The 18,127-nt window shown below is 33.0% G+C and overlaps 1 protein-coding gene across 4 annotated transcripts in view; it reads left to right on the top strand.

Moving 5' to 3' along the window:
- The window catches only part of LOC127717576 (uncharacterized), a 34,523-nt gene extending 21,209 nt beyond the window's left edge, over nucleotides 1–13,314 (top strand). For 3 of the 4 annotated variants that reach the window (XM_052223272.1, XM_052223274.1, XM_052223275.1), the window contains 5 exons: nucleotides 3,228–3,404; nucleotides 4,521–4,730; nucleotides 6,209–6,296; nucleotides 7,678–7,808; nucleotides 12,965–13,314. In XM_052223272.1, coding sequence (XP_052079232.1) covers nucleotides 3,228–3,404; nucleotides 4,521–4,730; nucleotides 6,209–6,296; nucleotides 7,678–7,808; nucleotides 12,965–13,155 — 797 coding nt within the window. In that variant the 3' untranslated portion in view covers nucleotides 13,156–13,314. The remainder of the gene's footprint in view (nucleotides 1–3,227; nucleotides 3,405–4,520; nucleotides 4,731–6,208; nucleotides 6,297–7,677; nucleotides 7,809–12,964) is intronic. The other variant, XM_052223273.1, reaches the window with a different exon arrangement.
- Nucleotides 13,315–18,127: the final 4,813 nt, after the last annotated feature.

The raw sequence follows: 18,127 nt of genomic DNA, 5'->3' as shown, positions 1-18,127 counted from the left end.
GTATCATTAATACGAATCAGCAGCTTTTTGGAGGGATAATATTTTAAATATATTTCATTTTTGTATATAGGTATTTGAGGTATTACATTGGGCGGGCAGACGGTCGGCTGACTCCTGCTGTTTCCAAGCAATAATTATATAACTGTTTAACCAATTCTTTTAAAATCTAAATATGGTATTACTGATGACAAAATGGAGGTCAAATCAAATTAATGATTTTCGCTTCTGTCGTTCTGGAGTTATGGTCCTTGATTGATTAAGAAAAACACTTTTTTTCGGTTACGTGTGAAAACTTTAGAACTCTTCATCCAATACTTATTCAAATACTAATTAGTTGTTTCCCAGGACAAAATAGATGTCACGATTGGTATTGTCGATTTTCAAATTAGCAACTCGGGAGTTAGGGCTCTTGATTGATTGAACAATGAAACTATTAAAGGTTAGAAAATCCCGGTTTGCTCTCATTTTGACCACCTCTTTTTCGGTATTCTTAAATAATTTTTTCAATTGTCTAATAGAAGATACTGAACCATAAATTATCGTATGAGAAAAAAGTAAAAGTAAGAAGAACCAAAGGGGGCAATCAAAAACTGCAATTGGAAAAAGAGGCAAAATAAAATAAAATGAAAAATGAAAAACACTAGAAATCCAGCTAAAATGGGGGGTGAACCCTGATTATCTTTGGACAGGCACACGAAATTATGGATTTTACTCATTGTTGAAGGCCGTACGGTAACTTGTAGTTGCTATCTTCTACGTCATTTGGTCTCTGGTGGAGAGATGTCTAATTGGTTATCCTACCACTTCTTTTAATATCATACAGTGACACCTAAATAAAGGCAACAGTAGTATACCGCTGTTCAAAAGTCATAACTAAATTAAAAGAAAACAAATCCGGGTTACAAACTTAAACCGAGGGAAACACATCAACTATAAGAGGAAAACAACGGAACAACAGAAACACTGAACTGCAACAAAAACAAATGCCAACATACATAGAAACGGACTATTTTATAACAAATGCCATTTCCTTACTTGGTACAGGACATTTTAAGAAAAATGACAACCCTACGTGACAGGAATACAGTACAAACAAGCGCAAGAACACTAAGCACAGAGAAATGCATAAATAAATAATATGATAGTACATACATGTAAACCACAGAATAACAACGGACATCTCCTATTAACTACGCACAAGTCACCACAAACAATGACGGATTTTTGTGACGTATATATAATCTTGAAATATATACAATTATATGGAACGAGATCCAAAAATTCATAATTATTTTCACAATATTACATCACCTTTTGTTGATGTGGTTCATAAGTGTTTCTCGTTTCTCGTTTTTTTATAGATTAAACTGGTTTTTTTTCTGTTTGAATTGTTTTACACTAGTCTTTTTGTGACCCTTTATAGCTTGCTGTTCGTTGTGAGCCAAGGCTCCGTGTTGAAGGCCGTACTTTGACCTATAATGGTTTACTTTTTACACATTGTGACATGGATGGAGAGTTGTCTCATTGGCAATCATGCCACATCTTCTTATTTCTATATAGTCATTACCTAGCATGTTACAATTGCGTTACACATAAATTTGATTTATTTGTTTATTTTGAAGTAATGCTATATCTTAATGATGTTTTGTTTTAACAAATTTAATATAAACAACGATGCGATATTCAAGCCAGAAGTCCCATAATTATCCACTTAAACTAATTGGATACATGAAGAATATACACACTCTGTCACAATATTAAATCGGAAATAGGACACAATCGGTAATATTATTGATACGAAGACTCTTCTTGTGTCTAAAGATCTACGATTCTAAGTGAGTGGAGCAAAAGACATATCGTAGCAGTCAATCCATTCGTTATGGTGACCGTAAAAGTAATGTAGTGTCGATTTCAGTCGTTCTTCAATATACCTCTGTTGGGCCATATTTTTTTTTGTGAAAGGAGCACACCCCTTGTTAATGAAGTCCGTAAAGTATGAACATGTCAATTGAGATATGTTTACGTGATACGTTGGGGACAGAAGCTATGTTACTGATGTGAAAGGGATGTTGACAATTGACAAATTTTAAATCTTCACGTGAGTCATAGACTCTAGTTTGAAGTTGTTAAAATATATGTCAATATCGAAGAAAAAACCAAGATATGAAGTTGGAATTTTAGTGTCGGAAGTATCCTTTATCTTAATTAAGGTTAGTAGGATATATGAAATGCATATACTCAGTTGGGACATTGAGTACATCATCAATATATCTGAAAGATGAATTTAAGAGGTTTCTGTATGAATTCTGCTCCATATGTGTACAAAAACAAGTTGGACAGTAGGGGTGTACAATTATCATCCATTGGTGTACCGACTATCTGTAGAAAACAAATATGTGAACGATCAAAAAGTCCAGCATTTTGATGATATCACCTTCGTTGTATTGGATACCTAAAACAATTAAAATGTGTATTTACAATTCTCATTGTGTCGAAACATCTTTGTTCGATCTTTTAGTTGAGTAAGGGTATAACAAATGTAGTAGCATAAGCGTAGACAAATCATAAGTTCTGATATTACTAACAAATTGTAAAGATTGGGATTGGCGATTTTGCCGTAGAATTTCTAGAATCCAAGTCTGATGGACACTGCTAGTTTAATATACCTCACTTCTATATTTATGAAGGCTAGTTTTTATTGTAGAAAAAAAACTCTTCAGAATAATGGATGTGATAGAATACGAAAACACAAAATGAAAAACCAATACAGAGCAAAGTCAATATAGAAAACATGGAAATAGCTGACCCAGACATGGAGCGGCAAATTTCTGTCTAGAAAGTTGTGCCCATTAAAGGAAAAACCATTCCGGTGTGACAATGAAGAGAATTGACAATTTCATGAGCATCTGGTGGGGTTTTACCAAATTTTATTTCAGCACTCGTCTTTGCCTATTTGTTACGCTCGATCACTAAATTCCGTTTTACTTACCCTTCCATAGCTCCTGTGATCGTCCCCGGTATCTGGTGGCGTTCATGTTGATCATATTTTAGTATTCTTTGTAGTGTTTTATCGTTTCGTCGTGTTAAGTTTTGTTCATGGAATAATGTGTTATTTTTTGTTTTGTATTGTGCATTTGAAATCATTTTGATCGATTTTATTTTCAGATTTTGCGGATAATCGTTACTTTGTTTACAGTATTTAAACATTATATTTTATTGTTTGACAGAAAACGGAATATTTACAGCCTATCCTACCCAGAGAGAAAATTGGACTCAATCTGTAAAATTTTGTCTAGCACAAGACGGGTTGGTGAGTTCTGTAGAGATTGTAATGAATGAAAGCTTACTTAACGTAACAGATGGCACATACTGGGTGTCTGCGTTTCGTGGTATATCTGTACAAGGTAAATGTTAAATAAATAGGATAAAAAGTATGGGCCAATTTCCCCTGAACATATTTGACGCTAGGATCATTTTCAAAACACTCTTACAATATTGACTTTCACAATATCACAGCTTTGTGAGTGAAGTTTCAGATTCATATGGCTCATATCTAAACATAATAGAATATGGGAAATCTTTAGTATTTATACAAAAGAATTAAAAAGGGAAGCCAATAAACAAAACGAAAAATATATGGGGAGTATAAGTATCTACTGACATTTTTATTCAGTTTAGGCAAATATGTCATTCGATGCAAAATTAAGAAAAAAATACGTTTTGATCCTCAACAGCAATATAGTATCTGAATAGAATAATTAGAGGGAATGTTAAGAAGTGCTGGACAATGTTTCAACATAAAATAAAAAGATGTTATATGATTGCCAATGAGACAACTTTCCACATAAGTCCAAATACGTGGATGAAAGCAACTATAGCTCACCATGCGGCCTCAATCCATACCGTATAGTCAGCTATAAAAGGTCCCTACATGACAAAATGTGAAACAATTCAAAAAATGAAAAAAAAAGCCAACGACCTTATTTATAACGAAACAATAAACGAAAATCAATATAACGAACAGCTACCAACGACAACCACTGAATAACAGCCCCTGACTTGGGACAGGCTGCTATAGAATGTGGCCGGGTTAAACATGTTTGTGAGTGCTCAACTCCCCCTAACCTGGGACAGTGGTGAAAATTACGAAGGCTTTTTAATTTAAAAATTTAGGTTAACTTATACAAATTTCAGATTTTTTATCCTGTAAGAGAAACAAATACAGGGGAAATGAGACCTACCGTTTTTTGTACATATTAATATCATTAGAAAAAAAAACCAATTAATGATTATGTACATTTTCAGAGCACAAATCGTCTAGCAAACCTTTAAAAAACAAAAGAAAACAATAAACACAAATAGAATAATACAAAAACTAACACCACCAAAAAGTCTTCTGATAAACAGCATATGAATTCATTCATTCACAATATAGATTCAAACACACATGCTTTAATTACTGAATGTTTGTTCAAACGTGTAGGGTACAAAATTTTCTAAAAGTTCTTACTATCTTCTAGATTCTGACAATGACTTCTGTGTTGCGTCTTTTATTGAAAATGGCAAGAACATGACACCTATAGTAAAATCATGTGAAGTTAGACTTCCCGTTTCATGTCAAAGTGGTAGCTCTGATCTTTGGAACGGGACATCACGTGAGTGTATAATGTCAGGAAATGATAAAACTTCAACAAACAGCTACGCCACAACAAATATGGCAAACATTTCAGGTAATGATCAAATAAAACAAAATGAAAATTTGTTGTCACAAATACGTTTGCAAAATATCATCAATATTGCACAGGTAAAACATTTCCTTGCTATAACAATTGCTTAAAGTCAATTAAGTATTATTTTGAACATACGAAACCAAATATTTAAATGAATTTACGCACTATAAACGGACTATTGAAACTTAACACATGCTTGCACATGCACTTGGGTACAGGATTTGGATATTTTATTTTCATAGTTTGCACTGAGTATTAAAGTTTCTATTTTTATACCACATACTTACACTACTAAGCTTTTCTTAACAGAGTGGCGAAAGATACCAAAGGGACATTCAAACTCATTAGTCAAAAATAAACTGACAACGCCATGGCTAAAATAGAAAAATACAAACAGACAAACAACAGTACACAACATAGAAAACTATAGACTGAGCAACATAAAACCCATCAAAACTGGGGGTGATCTCAGGTGCTCCGCAAGGGTAAGCAGATCCTGCTTCACATGTGGCACCCGTCGTGTTGCTCATGTTAGTACAAACCCGGCTATAAGTCTTATTTGGAAGGTCACATTCCGGGGAAAGGGGACGGGATTTTAGTTACGACAATTGGAACATATCCGTTGTCATCCGTGAAAAGGATTTTCAATAACGGTCCACCAACTCGTGATGGCGTCCGTAAAATTTACGGAGGGAGGATTTCAACTGCATCACTTGGAACTCTTGGTTCAATAGCTTCCTTGTGAGCAGACAACCTTCTAACAAGGAAATCATGATTTATTTCTTACCTTGGTTTCCCTTACTTCCACTATCCATACTTAAAAACAACAAGGCAAGCAACTCGACGCCATTTTGTTTGTCATTTACGTGCCAGTAAGTTTTGTTAAAAATGCATGGGAGGCTATTTGTTCCAAAACATTCACCTTAAGGGAAATAATCTCTTTTCTGTCTTTTTGGTACTCAACCCGACATTTAATTTAGCTCAGACGAAGTTTGAGAGTTGTTCCGAAAAAGTCCGGGAAAAACTGGCTATCTTTAATAAAACATCCGCGCACGTAAATGACTGTTAAAACAAAAAGGATTCGAGTTGCGTGTCTAAGTTGTTGTGTTAAGTATGTGGTATAGAAAATTAAAAATACAGTGCAAACAATGAAAAAACAAATTAGATCATGTACCCAAGATCCTGTGGATGCTTGCACAAGATATATAAAATTGTTTCAGCAGCAATTTTTCAAAAATTTTCTTGTACCTTTTGAGGGTTTAATTAGGCTGAATACGCATTGCCAACAGTACCATCAGAGATCCTTGATACATGTACATATGGAATGATTGGCTATATACCAACATTGTATAAAAAGGGCTACATAATTCTTATCTTCTTCAAAATCGTTTGATGATTTCAATAACTATTAAAAGTATGTACTTTAGTTAATTTTCAAATTGTATTCCAATTTTAGAATTTTTTGCAATATATTTCAGTCCAATCCCAAATGTTGAATGAAAGAATTCTGATAATTATAATTGTCAGTGGAAGTATTGGTTTCGTTGTTTTAGTTATAGTTGTTATGTGAGTATTTTTATTATCTTATTATTTTTTACGCGGGTGGAATATATAGTAATTGGGAGTCCGTTCATTCTTCTGTCCCATTTTTGTATCCACAACTTCTCCCGAATTGCTTGACACAATTTATTTTAAGTGAAATGCGATTTTTTTTTGGGTTTCCCTATGCAATTCATATAATTTACCATTACTTCATGTAGGGGTGTGCATATCATTTTGTTAGCTTTGTTCTTAGGACCTCTGGTTTACCAAAAAAAAAATTAAATCGATTTATTTTCGCGATTTTCGCACGTCAAGTAGAAAAAAAAACTGTAAATCGTCGAGATAATGTCGAATTTGTGTCTTTTCTATTCAAATACATCAACAAATTTATAATTAAATTCACGAAAATAAATTGCTGCCAGGTTGGCTAAAAAAGACTAGACTCAAAAAATGTATATGCGTACAAGTCGAAGAAAAACCAATATCGCCATTAGAGACGATAAGAAAACATGCCAACAAAACACTATACAGAAAACGAAAGATTAAGCAACACGAACACCACAAATAAAACTATAAACGGGGGTGAACTCATTTGTCTCGGAAGGGATAGCAGTTTCTATTCCACTATCGGCAACCATTGCACTGCTCATTAAAAGTAAAAATTCGGTGATAAATTTTAGTCGGTGACGTCACAATCGAGGAGGTAAGCACAATATATTGACCACGACGAGTTGAACACACATATATATATGGTCATCATTGATACTGATTCCATTCCAAATCATGATGGAGTTGCCTTCACATTGGACAAAATGCTTTATTGTTTTCTTCAAACATGAACACTCTTATTAATAAATCTACGATGCCTATGTGTAATGCAAACTATAATCTTTTACAATGTAGGACAAGGAATCATTCATATCCCCTCAAAAGTCTTTATAGTGTATAAAAAAAAAGAGAAATGCACTCAAGGATGTTTGCTACTCTGTTTCAAAATAACAATTTATAAATTGATAGTATGAAATTAAAGGAACTAGAAAAGTAGAAAAAAATGAAGGGTCTGTGTGCTTGCTTTCGAGATATAAGCCATCGAAAATTTGGCGGGAAATGATTCTCTCAAGATTTTTCATACATCTAACATTGGTACCTTTTTTCTTTCAAAAAAAATGAAAAAATAACAAGGATTTTATAAGATTTTGAAATATGGTTTTTTAAACTATATGTAATAAAATTATGAAAAGAAAAGTAGGGGTTAATGGGCAAAATTTTTAATGGCACTTAAAGGATAAAGACAGAGGATTCCTAATAACTGACAAAAATTCAAGAACAAGAGGAGCGAACATCCTTAAACAGATATTTGATGACAAAAATGCAGTAGCTTTAAAAGACCTTTTTTAAATTGTAGCATTCTGATTTGTAAGCGGAGAAAACGGACATCGAAAACTGAAAATGTAAAATCAAACTTTCATGAAAAGACAGTAAAACATGAGTTGTATGCTGAGGTATTACCTGAAGTGGAGTATAAAAACGACTCAGGTGAGAGGTTATACATATGAATATAAAAGAATATGTTAGATATACGGCATTGAGGCTGCATTTAAGGTAGCACTACCGTCTGAATATTCTGACTCCAACCAACAGTGTTTAGGGATTAATTTTTAAAATCTTTAACTGATTTTAAGGCTGAAAAATTATTCTTTTTTAATCTATAGATAATTTATTTTTTTGGTATGACCATTTAAAAATATAGCTCATTAACTACAAAATAAGTTCTCTCCCAACTTGGATGAAAATAGCACATTTAGTATGCTGGAGTTTCTTATTGACAACATATTTGTTGAATTTGGAGGTAGACTTTTTCAACAAATTGTTGGCATTCCTATGGGAACGAACTGTGCTGTCCTCTTCTCATTTTCATATGCGTCGTAGTTCCTTCAGACAAGAAGATCAAAGAAGCCAGATCATCTAATTTCAGATTCAGATATATTGATGATGACCTTTCCATTAACAATCCAAACTTTTCTGATTGGGTTCCATTAATATATCATCCAGAAATAGAAATTAAAGAAACAACGGACACGGCTTCCTCCGCCTCATTTTTAGACTTATACCTCGAATTTGACATAAACGGTCATCTCAGTACCAGAATCTATGACAAACGATTTAATTTTGAAATTATCAATTTCCCCCACCTTAGTAGCAATATACCAACTTCACCTGCATATAGGATATACATTTCTCAACTCATTCGGTATTCAAGAGTTTGCAGCTGCGACTCAGACTTTATAAAACGTCACCAGTGTCTTCGCAGAAGGTTGATGAATCAGGGTTATGTCAAAGAACGTCTCGTCCTTTTTCTAAAAAAGTTCATCGGAAAATACCAAGACCTTGTTGATAAATATTCTGTATCAACTTCACAAATAATACATGATGGTCTTGAGGTATAGATTCTAGGTCATGTAGGTACTGACGTTGTTTGTCATCTTACTTACGTGTTATAGTGTTCTTTTATTTGTCTTTGTAAATTATTAACCTTTACTGTTTAGTCCATTTTTGGTAATATCCTATTGGCGTGGCTCGGTACTTATGCATCCCGCCATTGTGTTGTTGTGCTGTGGGCATTTTTTGTATTCTTGTCTTTCATTTTTGTTTATGTGCTTTGTCTATATGCCATTTTGTTTTTCTTTGTTGACATATTTGTTGGTTTTTATAGTGATTAAGAATATAACACAATGTTGACTTCTGTACTCCTATCTTTGACATTTTTATCTATTATATCTGTTTGTTTTGTTCGCATATTGTTGTCAATGTGGTGGGGTTTTGTGCGACTGTCATGCGCGGGGGGGGGGGGGGGTACCGTTTGTCAAGCTGTGGGACCGGGTTTTACCAAGTCAGGAATAAATATGACCGTTGTTTTCCATTCGTTTGATGTGTTTGAGCTTTTGATTTTGCCATTTGATAAGGGACTTTCCGATTTAAAGTTTCCTTGGAGTTCGGTATTTTTGTTATTTTACTTTTTATGTATAATGGTAGTAAAAATTGGTATATCAATTCACTTTACTTTCTTAAACTGTTGAAACCTGATTTGACCTTTTTTCGGTAGATTGTTCTGGTTCATGGACACGACTATTTATAAAACGTCAATTATAACTAAAAGACATACTAGATGCAGTAAAAGAGGATGTAGATGGGGGTTAACAGATTAGAGAATAATGGGCAAAAAATAAAAAGAATAGAGAAAAATGGGCCAAAATAAATAAAGAATAGAGAATAATGAGGTGCTAAAATATAGAGAATAGAGAATAATATGCAAAATGTATAAAGAATAGAGAAAAATGGCCTAAAAAATTAAAGAATGCAGAAATGATGGACCCCTATCCAGACCCTCATAAAATTTTAATCTGCCAGCAGCACCAAACTATCACAAAATAGTTTCTATTAAATTTATTACAGGTGTAAGTCCTCGTTACAGAAGAAAAACTAGATATAAAATAAACAAACTAAGGAATGAAGAGTTGTTTGCCTACTATTTTCTCTGAGTGCATATGTACAATTAACCTTGGCCGCATCCATCTGGGTTGAATCAATGTCATCTCGTACCTTTCGAATACCAGCTCGTACTTATATACAACCAACTCGTATCTGGAGTTTACCATTTTTTTCTTTATAAAGTCGTACTTTTACTACACATGTAACTAACACCCTTATTGTAGATCCTATAGAAGTATACAAATTTGTAACATGAATGTTAATTTTTCCTCTGATCCTCGAGTTCGCATACAATATAAAAATAAGGAGATGTGGTATAATTGCCAATGAGACAACTATCCACCAAAGTTCAAATGAAGTGGATATAAGCAATTATAAGCAACCGTACGGCCTTCAACAATGAGAAAAACCCATACCGTATAGTCGGCTATAAAAGGCCCCGACATGAAAAATACGAAACAATTCAATTGAGAAAACTAACGGCCTAATTTATAACAAAACATTTACGAAAAACAAATATGACAGACATGAACCAACGACAAGCACTGAACTATAGGCTCCTGACTTGGGACAGGCATATAAAGAATACAAGTCTGATTATCAAAACCTATCATAAAAATAATACGGACTCTTCCTCTTTCACTGGTGAAACCTGTCTGATATTATTCAGGATCATCTGTACTTTCTGTAGTGTCCGATCGTCAAATATTCGTACGGTGCAATTTCAGTTAAACAATTATTTAAAATGGCAAATACACTGAAGTTGATATCTTCAAAACGCTGGACTTTTGGATCCATGAATATCTTGTTTGGTTTGATGGATTGATATTTCAACATACTGTCGGTATTCCAATGGTACTAATTGTGCACCTCTTCTGACCGGCTTGTTTTTTTTTCTCATATGAAAGATTTCATACAGAACCTTCTCAAAGACTTAAAGAAAAAGCATCTTGCAGATATATTGATGATGTCATTTCACTCAGTAACCCACATGTATCTCAAATATCCGAGTGAATTTGAGACTGGGATACTATCGGAACTATGATGTCTGCTTCTTATCTTGATATGTTCCTCAATATTGACACAGAAGGACAACAGGAATCATGAGAAAAGCGACGATTTCAGCTTTCCAATTATCTATTTCCTATGTCTCAGCAGTATGGCGTTTACATATCTCAATTGAGACGTTACGCGCGTGTATCTTACAGGCATAATTAACAATGGTGTGCTTTTAACACAAAACGACTACAACAGGATTATGAAAAACGACTAAATCGACACTATGATACGATGTGTTTTTTGTCTAAACTCACTAGCGACATGTTTTCGCAGTCTGAAATATTTACATACTAGAATAGTCATTTGATCTGTAATTCTATCGATTGTGACATTTTGACTATGTCTGCATTTGTATGACGCACATGGTCTCGCTCCTTTTGGAGTTCATGAGAATCTCTCAGTTTTTGTCTGTTACCTTGATTTATATCTTCTTTATCGATTATTGTGATTTGAACATTGGTAAACTACTGTTGCGTAAATTTATAGAGGGTCTTCTATGATAAAATAATCCGACATAAAATGTTACGAACCTTTAATAACAGTACATCATTTAGCATTTGTTTTATATATATCATAATGACTGAAGATTGAAATTGTGAAAAAATTAAATATTGAACTTAACCACAAATGGAGCAGGAGCTGTTTGTCCTCTCGGAGACTTTGAATTTGGTCCCATTTTTTGAAAGAATTTGTATTGGTCAATGTGTGAGGGTCTGGATGGGATTTACAGAATAGAGAAAAATGGGCACAAAGTGCGGAATAATGGGCAAAATATATAAAGAATGGAGAAAAATAGGGCAAAAGAATGAAGAATAGAGAATAATGGGGTGCTAAAATATAAAGAATAGAGAATAATGGGGTGCTAAAATATAAAGAATCGAGAATAATGGGGTGCTAAAATATAAAGAATAGAGAATAATGGGGTGCTAAAATATAAAGAATAGAGAATAATGACCTGAAAATTAAAGAATAAAGAAATGAGGGACCCCCATCCAGACCCTCATGTGTAAGTTGTGATTTGCGGACTGTTGTTTGTCAGCTAGAACTCAATCCTTTAACCATGGTGCTGTCTTTTGTTTTGTTTTTCGACTTATGCTTTAAACTTCTACATCAGCACTTTTTTTCAATTTTTTTCTCTAATGAAATTAAATGTGTACTAGAAAACTTACATGTAAATTTTAAAATCATCCGAGTAATCTCTTCGTTCGCCTATTATTTTCTTTTCATCTATTTATTAATATATCTATTAATAACTCTTGTGAACTGAACACTTCATAAATCGTTTGATAGCTTTTATGTTTGAGCAACACGACGGGTGCAACTTGTGGAGCAGGAACCACTTTCACATCCGTGGCACACGAGTTCACCTCCGGTTTTTTCCCCATGCATTCATAGTATTTGTGTTCAACGTATGAGTATCGAATGTCCCCTAGTTTGCTATGCTTTTAGTACTTTTTCTATTGTATTAGCTCGTCAAAGTGTATTTGAGTTCAGAGTTTACAAATATTTTGTACTCGAGCATCACCGAAAAGAAATTATTTGTCGAAACTGAAAAAAGATACCAGGCTTATTATTAGTTTTAGAAAATGCACATCCGGTGCAGTAAAATTGATACTGTTTAATGTTTTTCATCTGATGATGGCAAGTTCGTTAAGTAATTTTGTATATTAAATTAATACACCATATCTGTCTTTACCATTACACGAAGGGAAATTTATAAATATTGACAAATGTATATCACTGTGTCCCAAGGATACATGTATACATTGTAATGTAAACTTATTAAAAAAAATCATACCGGTTTTATCGTGCATGAAACGTCTTTTCATCGTGAATGTTCATCTTCTCTGAAATGACTTGAGACATTTAAGTGAAGCACCATAAGACATAAAAAATGATCATGTTTCAATAGTATTGTATTGAAAAGTAGCAAAGTCCGCCCTCCCTGTGAGTTGCTTCCTTTATGAAAATTTTAATCAAATTCTGTAATTTAAAAATTGAATATTGTTTGTTCTGATTTGTGGCATTTACTATTGTTTGTTCTGATTTGTGGCATTGACTGTCCGTTTCTGACCAACACAGAGTATTTTCAAACTTTTTTCTTGGTATAAACGAGCAAAATACATTGTGTTTATTTTTTTCAGAAACCATCAATATTTATGACCACACAGATACATCCCAGATTCCTTCTAAATTCGATACAAATCTTCCCAGTGAATATGACTCTATGGCGGGTATCAAACAGGAAGCGGAAGGTCTTTATGATGAGAGCGCCACCTGTCCGTCTGGTAATACTCAAACGAAGGAGATGGATGGATTGTATGATCATTGTTAAGTTGGAGTCACATGATTATTCTTACTTTTGATATTATGTAAAAAAAAACTTGCTTTTTTTATTTTTTATATTTGTTAATTGTTTTGAAATGTTTTTACTTTTTATAATTAAGTTCTGTTGACCTTTTTAATTATTAAATGGTTTTTGTTTTTCAATTAACTTTAACGTGTTTAATATATATTAAGAAGATGGAATATAATTTCCAATGAACTAATAATACACTAAAGACCTAATGAAAAGGATGTAAACATCTACAGGTCACAGTATGGCATTTATCTATGAGAAAAAGACCTTGATACCGTATTGTAATCTGGAGATGACCACGCAATTTGTAAAAGAGCCAGTGTATTGCAAATATCTATATATATTGAAATATATGTGCGGATTTTTTATTTTGATGGGAACCTACTAAATTGTATGTTTTAAATATAATGCAGAATATATATCCCCCTTTTAGTCATCGGATATTATGGAAAGAATTATGACCTTATTTGCTATCTACAAAATTCACCATCCACCAGTCAGTTATTAGTCACAAAACATCACAGAATAGATTTTACTCAGTCGGTGTTAATTTAGGTCCCATTGGATACTGTCAAAAAATACAAAAGAAGGACAGAATGAACTCCGGCCAATGGAACACATACATGTGATCATATAGCACAGATAATCCATAACGAGCAATCGAATCATAATGGCTCCTCCGAAATTTTAAAGAGAAGACTAAAACTTTACCAATGAAAACTCTTAAATACAATAATTCGAAAGAGGCATGTTGTCACTTAAATTTTTCTGTCAATGTCACATGCTTGTAATGTTGTTGTCCTTTTACTTTTTGTTGTTGTTGGTTTTTTCCCTTTTCAGTTCACCTTGCTCACAGGGCCATTGTGAGATTTTCCCATCACTTGGCGTCTGTCGTCGTCGTCGTTCGCTGTTGTCGTCCGCTCACTTTTAAAAAAAATTCTCTCCTCTGAAACTTATGGACCAAAACTTGGCCACAATCATCATTGGAGTATCTAGTTTTTAAAGAAACGTGTATAATGACCCCAACTGCAAGCCAACATGGCCGACATCTCTTGGATAACATGCTAGCTTTGTCTTTTGTCTTGAAAATCGTTATAGACAAACCTGACTAGCTAAAACTGTACATAATGTTGAGATCTATCTACTGTTCGTTTATATCAAATTCAAACTATCATATGACATCTTATAGGAGTAATTGCCCTTAAATGATGAATGTTTAACCCACCCTCCCCCCAAACACACACACACACACACACGCACAAACACTTTTTGTTTATAATCGTAAAATCTATAATAGATAGACAGAAACTTGAAATAAAAAAAAAATAATAAGCTAGACAATATCTACATATAAGTCAGCATAGTTTTAATCATCAGTCGACTCATTGTTGAAGTCATTGCCCTATAATGGAATTTTAACAATATTTTTGTGTTTTTGCCTATTATCTTGAAAACTAAACTAGATATATAAAAACTTTAAGCAAATTATGATCTGCCAGACCAGATCTACCAATAGATTAGCATACTAGATGAAATTGTTAGTTGCCTGCCTCTAGGAGTTATTGCCCTTAAAAGACGATGTTTACCCTTTTGGTGCTATTTGGAAACACACTATAGAGGATAGAGAGAAACCGACACATAAAACATAATTAGCAATACCAGATCAACAAAAACATAGATTTTAGTCATGAATTATGTTCTATATAAATAAGAAGATGTGGTATGAGTGCCAATGAGACAATTCTCTATCCAAGTCGCAATGTATAAAACAGCAAGCGTGGATGAGTATTTATACATCCCAACACCATTATATTGAATTAACAAATAAAGAACAAAGATATAATAAACATGTGAAAGCTCTCTTTCAGGCAAACAACCCATAATTGTAAAATATAAGGGCATACACCACAAGCACGGGGACACATTCTACTGAATCCACACAGCACGAGCTACAATTTTGTCCATTGTTGAAGATGAACATAGACCTAGAGCTCTTCAGTGCCTCTAGTTTGGTTTTTTGTATGGCTTGTTATTAAGTGATAATCTAGCACTAATTACTGCCTTTCTTTATTCGTGTATCATATGAGGTACGTTTCCTTATGGACTGAATCCGACTTCAAAAGTACAGAGAACCCTATACATAGTCCATCGCTAAGAGCTGTGATAATTTTAAGGCAGTGACTATTTTGCCGTTACAGGCAAAATAAAAAATATGCTATTTTGCCGACTCTTATTAAAATATCTTAATTCAAGCCGACTAAAATAGCATATTTCTATAGAAATAGCTATTTTACTGGCACCGGCAATATACAGAACTTGTTATTTTGCCGGTTCTTTGTTAAGAGTGAAATTTAATATTCACTTTTGAAAAGTACTACGAAAATGTGCACTTTCAACATAAAAGAATCAAATAATTACTGATATACCGGAAGTTAAATAAGAAAACAGCAAATAATTTTGAGATACATATAATCGTTTAAAAACATTTATCAGTCAAAGTGAAAATTAGAATTTACAATGTATAACAAGAATTGAAATAAAAATATTGAGAATCCATTTGTTGCAATGAAATCATATCAAAACATGTAGTTGGAATTATTTCTAAAATCAGTCACAGTCTTATGGTACATGTATGTATAAGAATAAAATCTCAGATTTTTTAACTGTAAGTTATAAAAAAAAAATAAAAGTTAAAAATCTCATTGCATCATAAATTTGATAAAACATTATACAATGTCACAAAATCAATCACATAGATTCAAAAATCAAAAATTTTAATTTCAATTTGCTTTTGAAATAATAGTCAGTTCTTTGAATTGCATATAAAATGTAAACAAAATAGTTTTTTACTTGGCTTCTGCTTACCTAGAGCCGGCAAAATACCATATCTGCTATTTTTCCAGCGACGGCAACAAATTCACTATATTGTCGGTGTAGGTAAAAATAGCCATTTCTATAGAAATATGCTATTTTGCCGGCTTGAATTGAGATGTTTTAATCAGAGCCAGCAAAATAGCATATTTTCTATTTTGCCGGTGCCGGAAAAATAGCCACTACCTAATTTTAACAGACTTAGTTCAGACTGGGAACAGTATATATATATATGTTCCTTGTTCAGAAAATAAATTTATATGGATCATGAGTAAATGAGGATAATAATATTGTCTATATATTATTTAAAAAACTAGCTTCATTGTATGAGAACCGAGCACATTTAAGCAAGATTAAAACCAACAATGAACAAAAAAATACAGCTGGAGATAATCCGATCAATAAAATATTAGTTACTATGTGTTTCCATTATTTTCTATTTCGGTTTTATGGTGGGGGGCTATCTATAGCAATGTATTATTATTATTGGAATCAAGAAAAAACTAAACAAATCATTGCAATTCTTTTTTGTTTTTGTTTGACATATTATATTTATTTATGTATGATTCATTGAAATCAATTTGCTCATTGTGGGTGCTGTGATTGGCAAAATATTTTTCGTTAGTAATTCCGTCTCCGTTTTACACCCAAAGAAAGACAACTCTTACTTATAAAGGGAGACAACTCATAATTATGAAATGATTGACTAATTTATTGATTATCTGTTGGTTACGCCTTTTGAAGCACACTTGGATATTTCATTGCTGTCAGTTTTTACTGAAGAGGTAGCCAGAATACCCGGATAAAACCACCGAATTTCGGTAAGAAAACTGCCAATCGTAGGCAATTAAGGAGTCGGAGTCGAACGCACCTTGCATAATTAGTATTAGAACTCACAAGTGGTGGATGTTAAAAGGATAACCATTGTCAAAGGAACGAGTGAACTGCTCAGACGGATCCGGGTGTTGTAATTCCCGATAAATGAAGATTACTTATACTAGAAATGCATAGAATAGAATAGTGAATATTTTGTTATATAGTGTCCATAAAGAGCATATAAATCAGATGCAATGATGAAGTAATTGAGTCAAAAATAAGACATTACAATATAATATAAATATCACCATAAGCCTCAGTCAGAATCAGAGACAAAACAAAATAAAACAAAATAAAAAAAAATAACAATAAATGCATTGATATATATATATATATATATACAGATATATATATCCTGAGAAACATATTTAAAAAAAAAAACGACAAGAATACATACATATCAAGTCATGCACACATACAACTAAACCTTAGAAAGCAAGCTTTCTTATAATGCATATACATGTACATAAAACACAAAAGTTCTATCTGAGATTGAAAACTATAACAAACTTGAATGTTCTATCAATCAGCTTTAACACACACATTAAAGCATGCACTTACGGGCTAAAACATTTAAGCAAAAGTAAAAGGGATTGCAACATAAAAAGGCTCATAGAGATTGGGTAAATAACTATAAACATAATCACAAAATAGAAGAACCACTATATAAGTTTAACAAAAAATTTTCCATGCTGAAAACGAAGCATTTAACTCAAAACAATGAGCAGAATTAACTGGCTTTGCAGGCGAAATATTGGCATGGGCTGCCAGACCAAGAAATTATCAAGTTCTTGAATTGATTTAAAGATGATTACTTACTCAGCTCATCTGGCAGCTCATTCCAAAGTTTTACACCCTCATACCTTAAAGATTGTAGGCCATATGAAGTTGTGGTAGGTTTGCTGTACGTATTCTGGTATCTAAAAGAGTAAAAGTTTTCCTTTAAGTGGATTAAATCATGAAGATATACAGGACATTTGTAATGTACAAAAGATCGTGTTAGGTCAAATTTTCATCACATTACAACACAACCGACCTTAAAATCAATAAAATCCATGAAATTAGGTACCCTACAAACAATATATTTTAACAACCATAATAGAAGGTTATATATGGTGACCCAGTGTTATGATCTAGCTAAGCAGATATGTGCCAAAATTAGTAGCCCAGTTCAAATTTTTGGTCCTTGAGCTACTGGATC

Source organism: Mytilus californianus, unplaced genomic scaffold (assembly GCF_021869535.1).
Source record: "Mytilus californianus isolate M0D057914Y unplaced genomic scaffold, xbMytCali1.0.p SCAF_10, whole genome shotgun sequence".
In the NCBI taxonomy this organism is placed as follows: Eukaryota; Metazoa; Mollusca; class Bivalvia; order Mytilida; family Mytilidae; genus Mytilus; species Mytilus californianus.
Note: the sequence above shows the minus strand (reverse complement) of the source record. Positions and strands in the feature narration are given on the sequence as shown.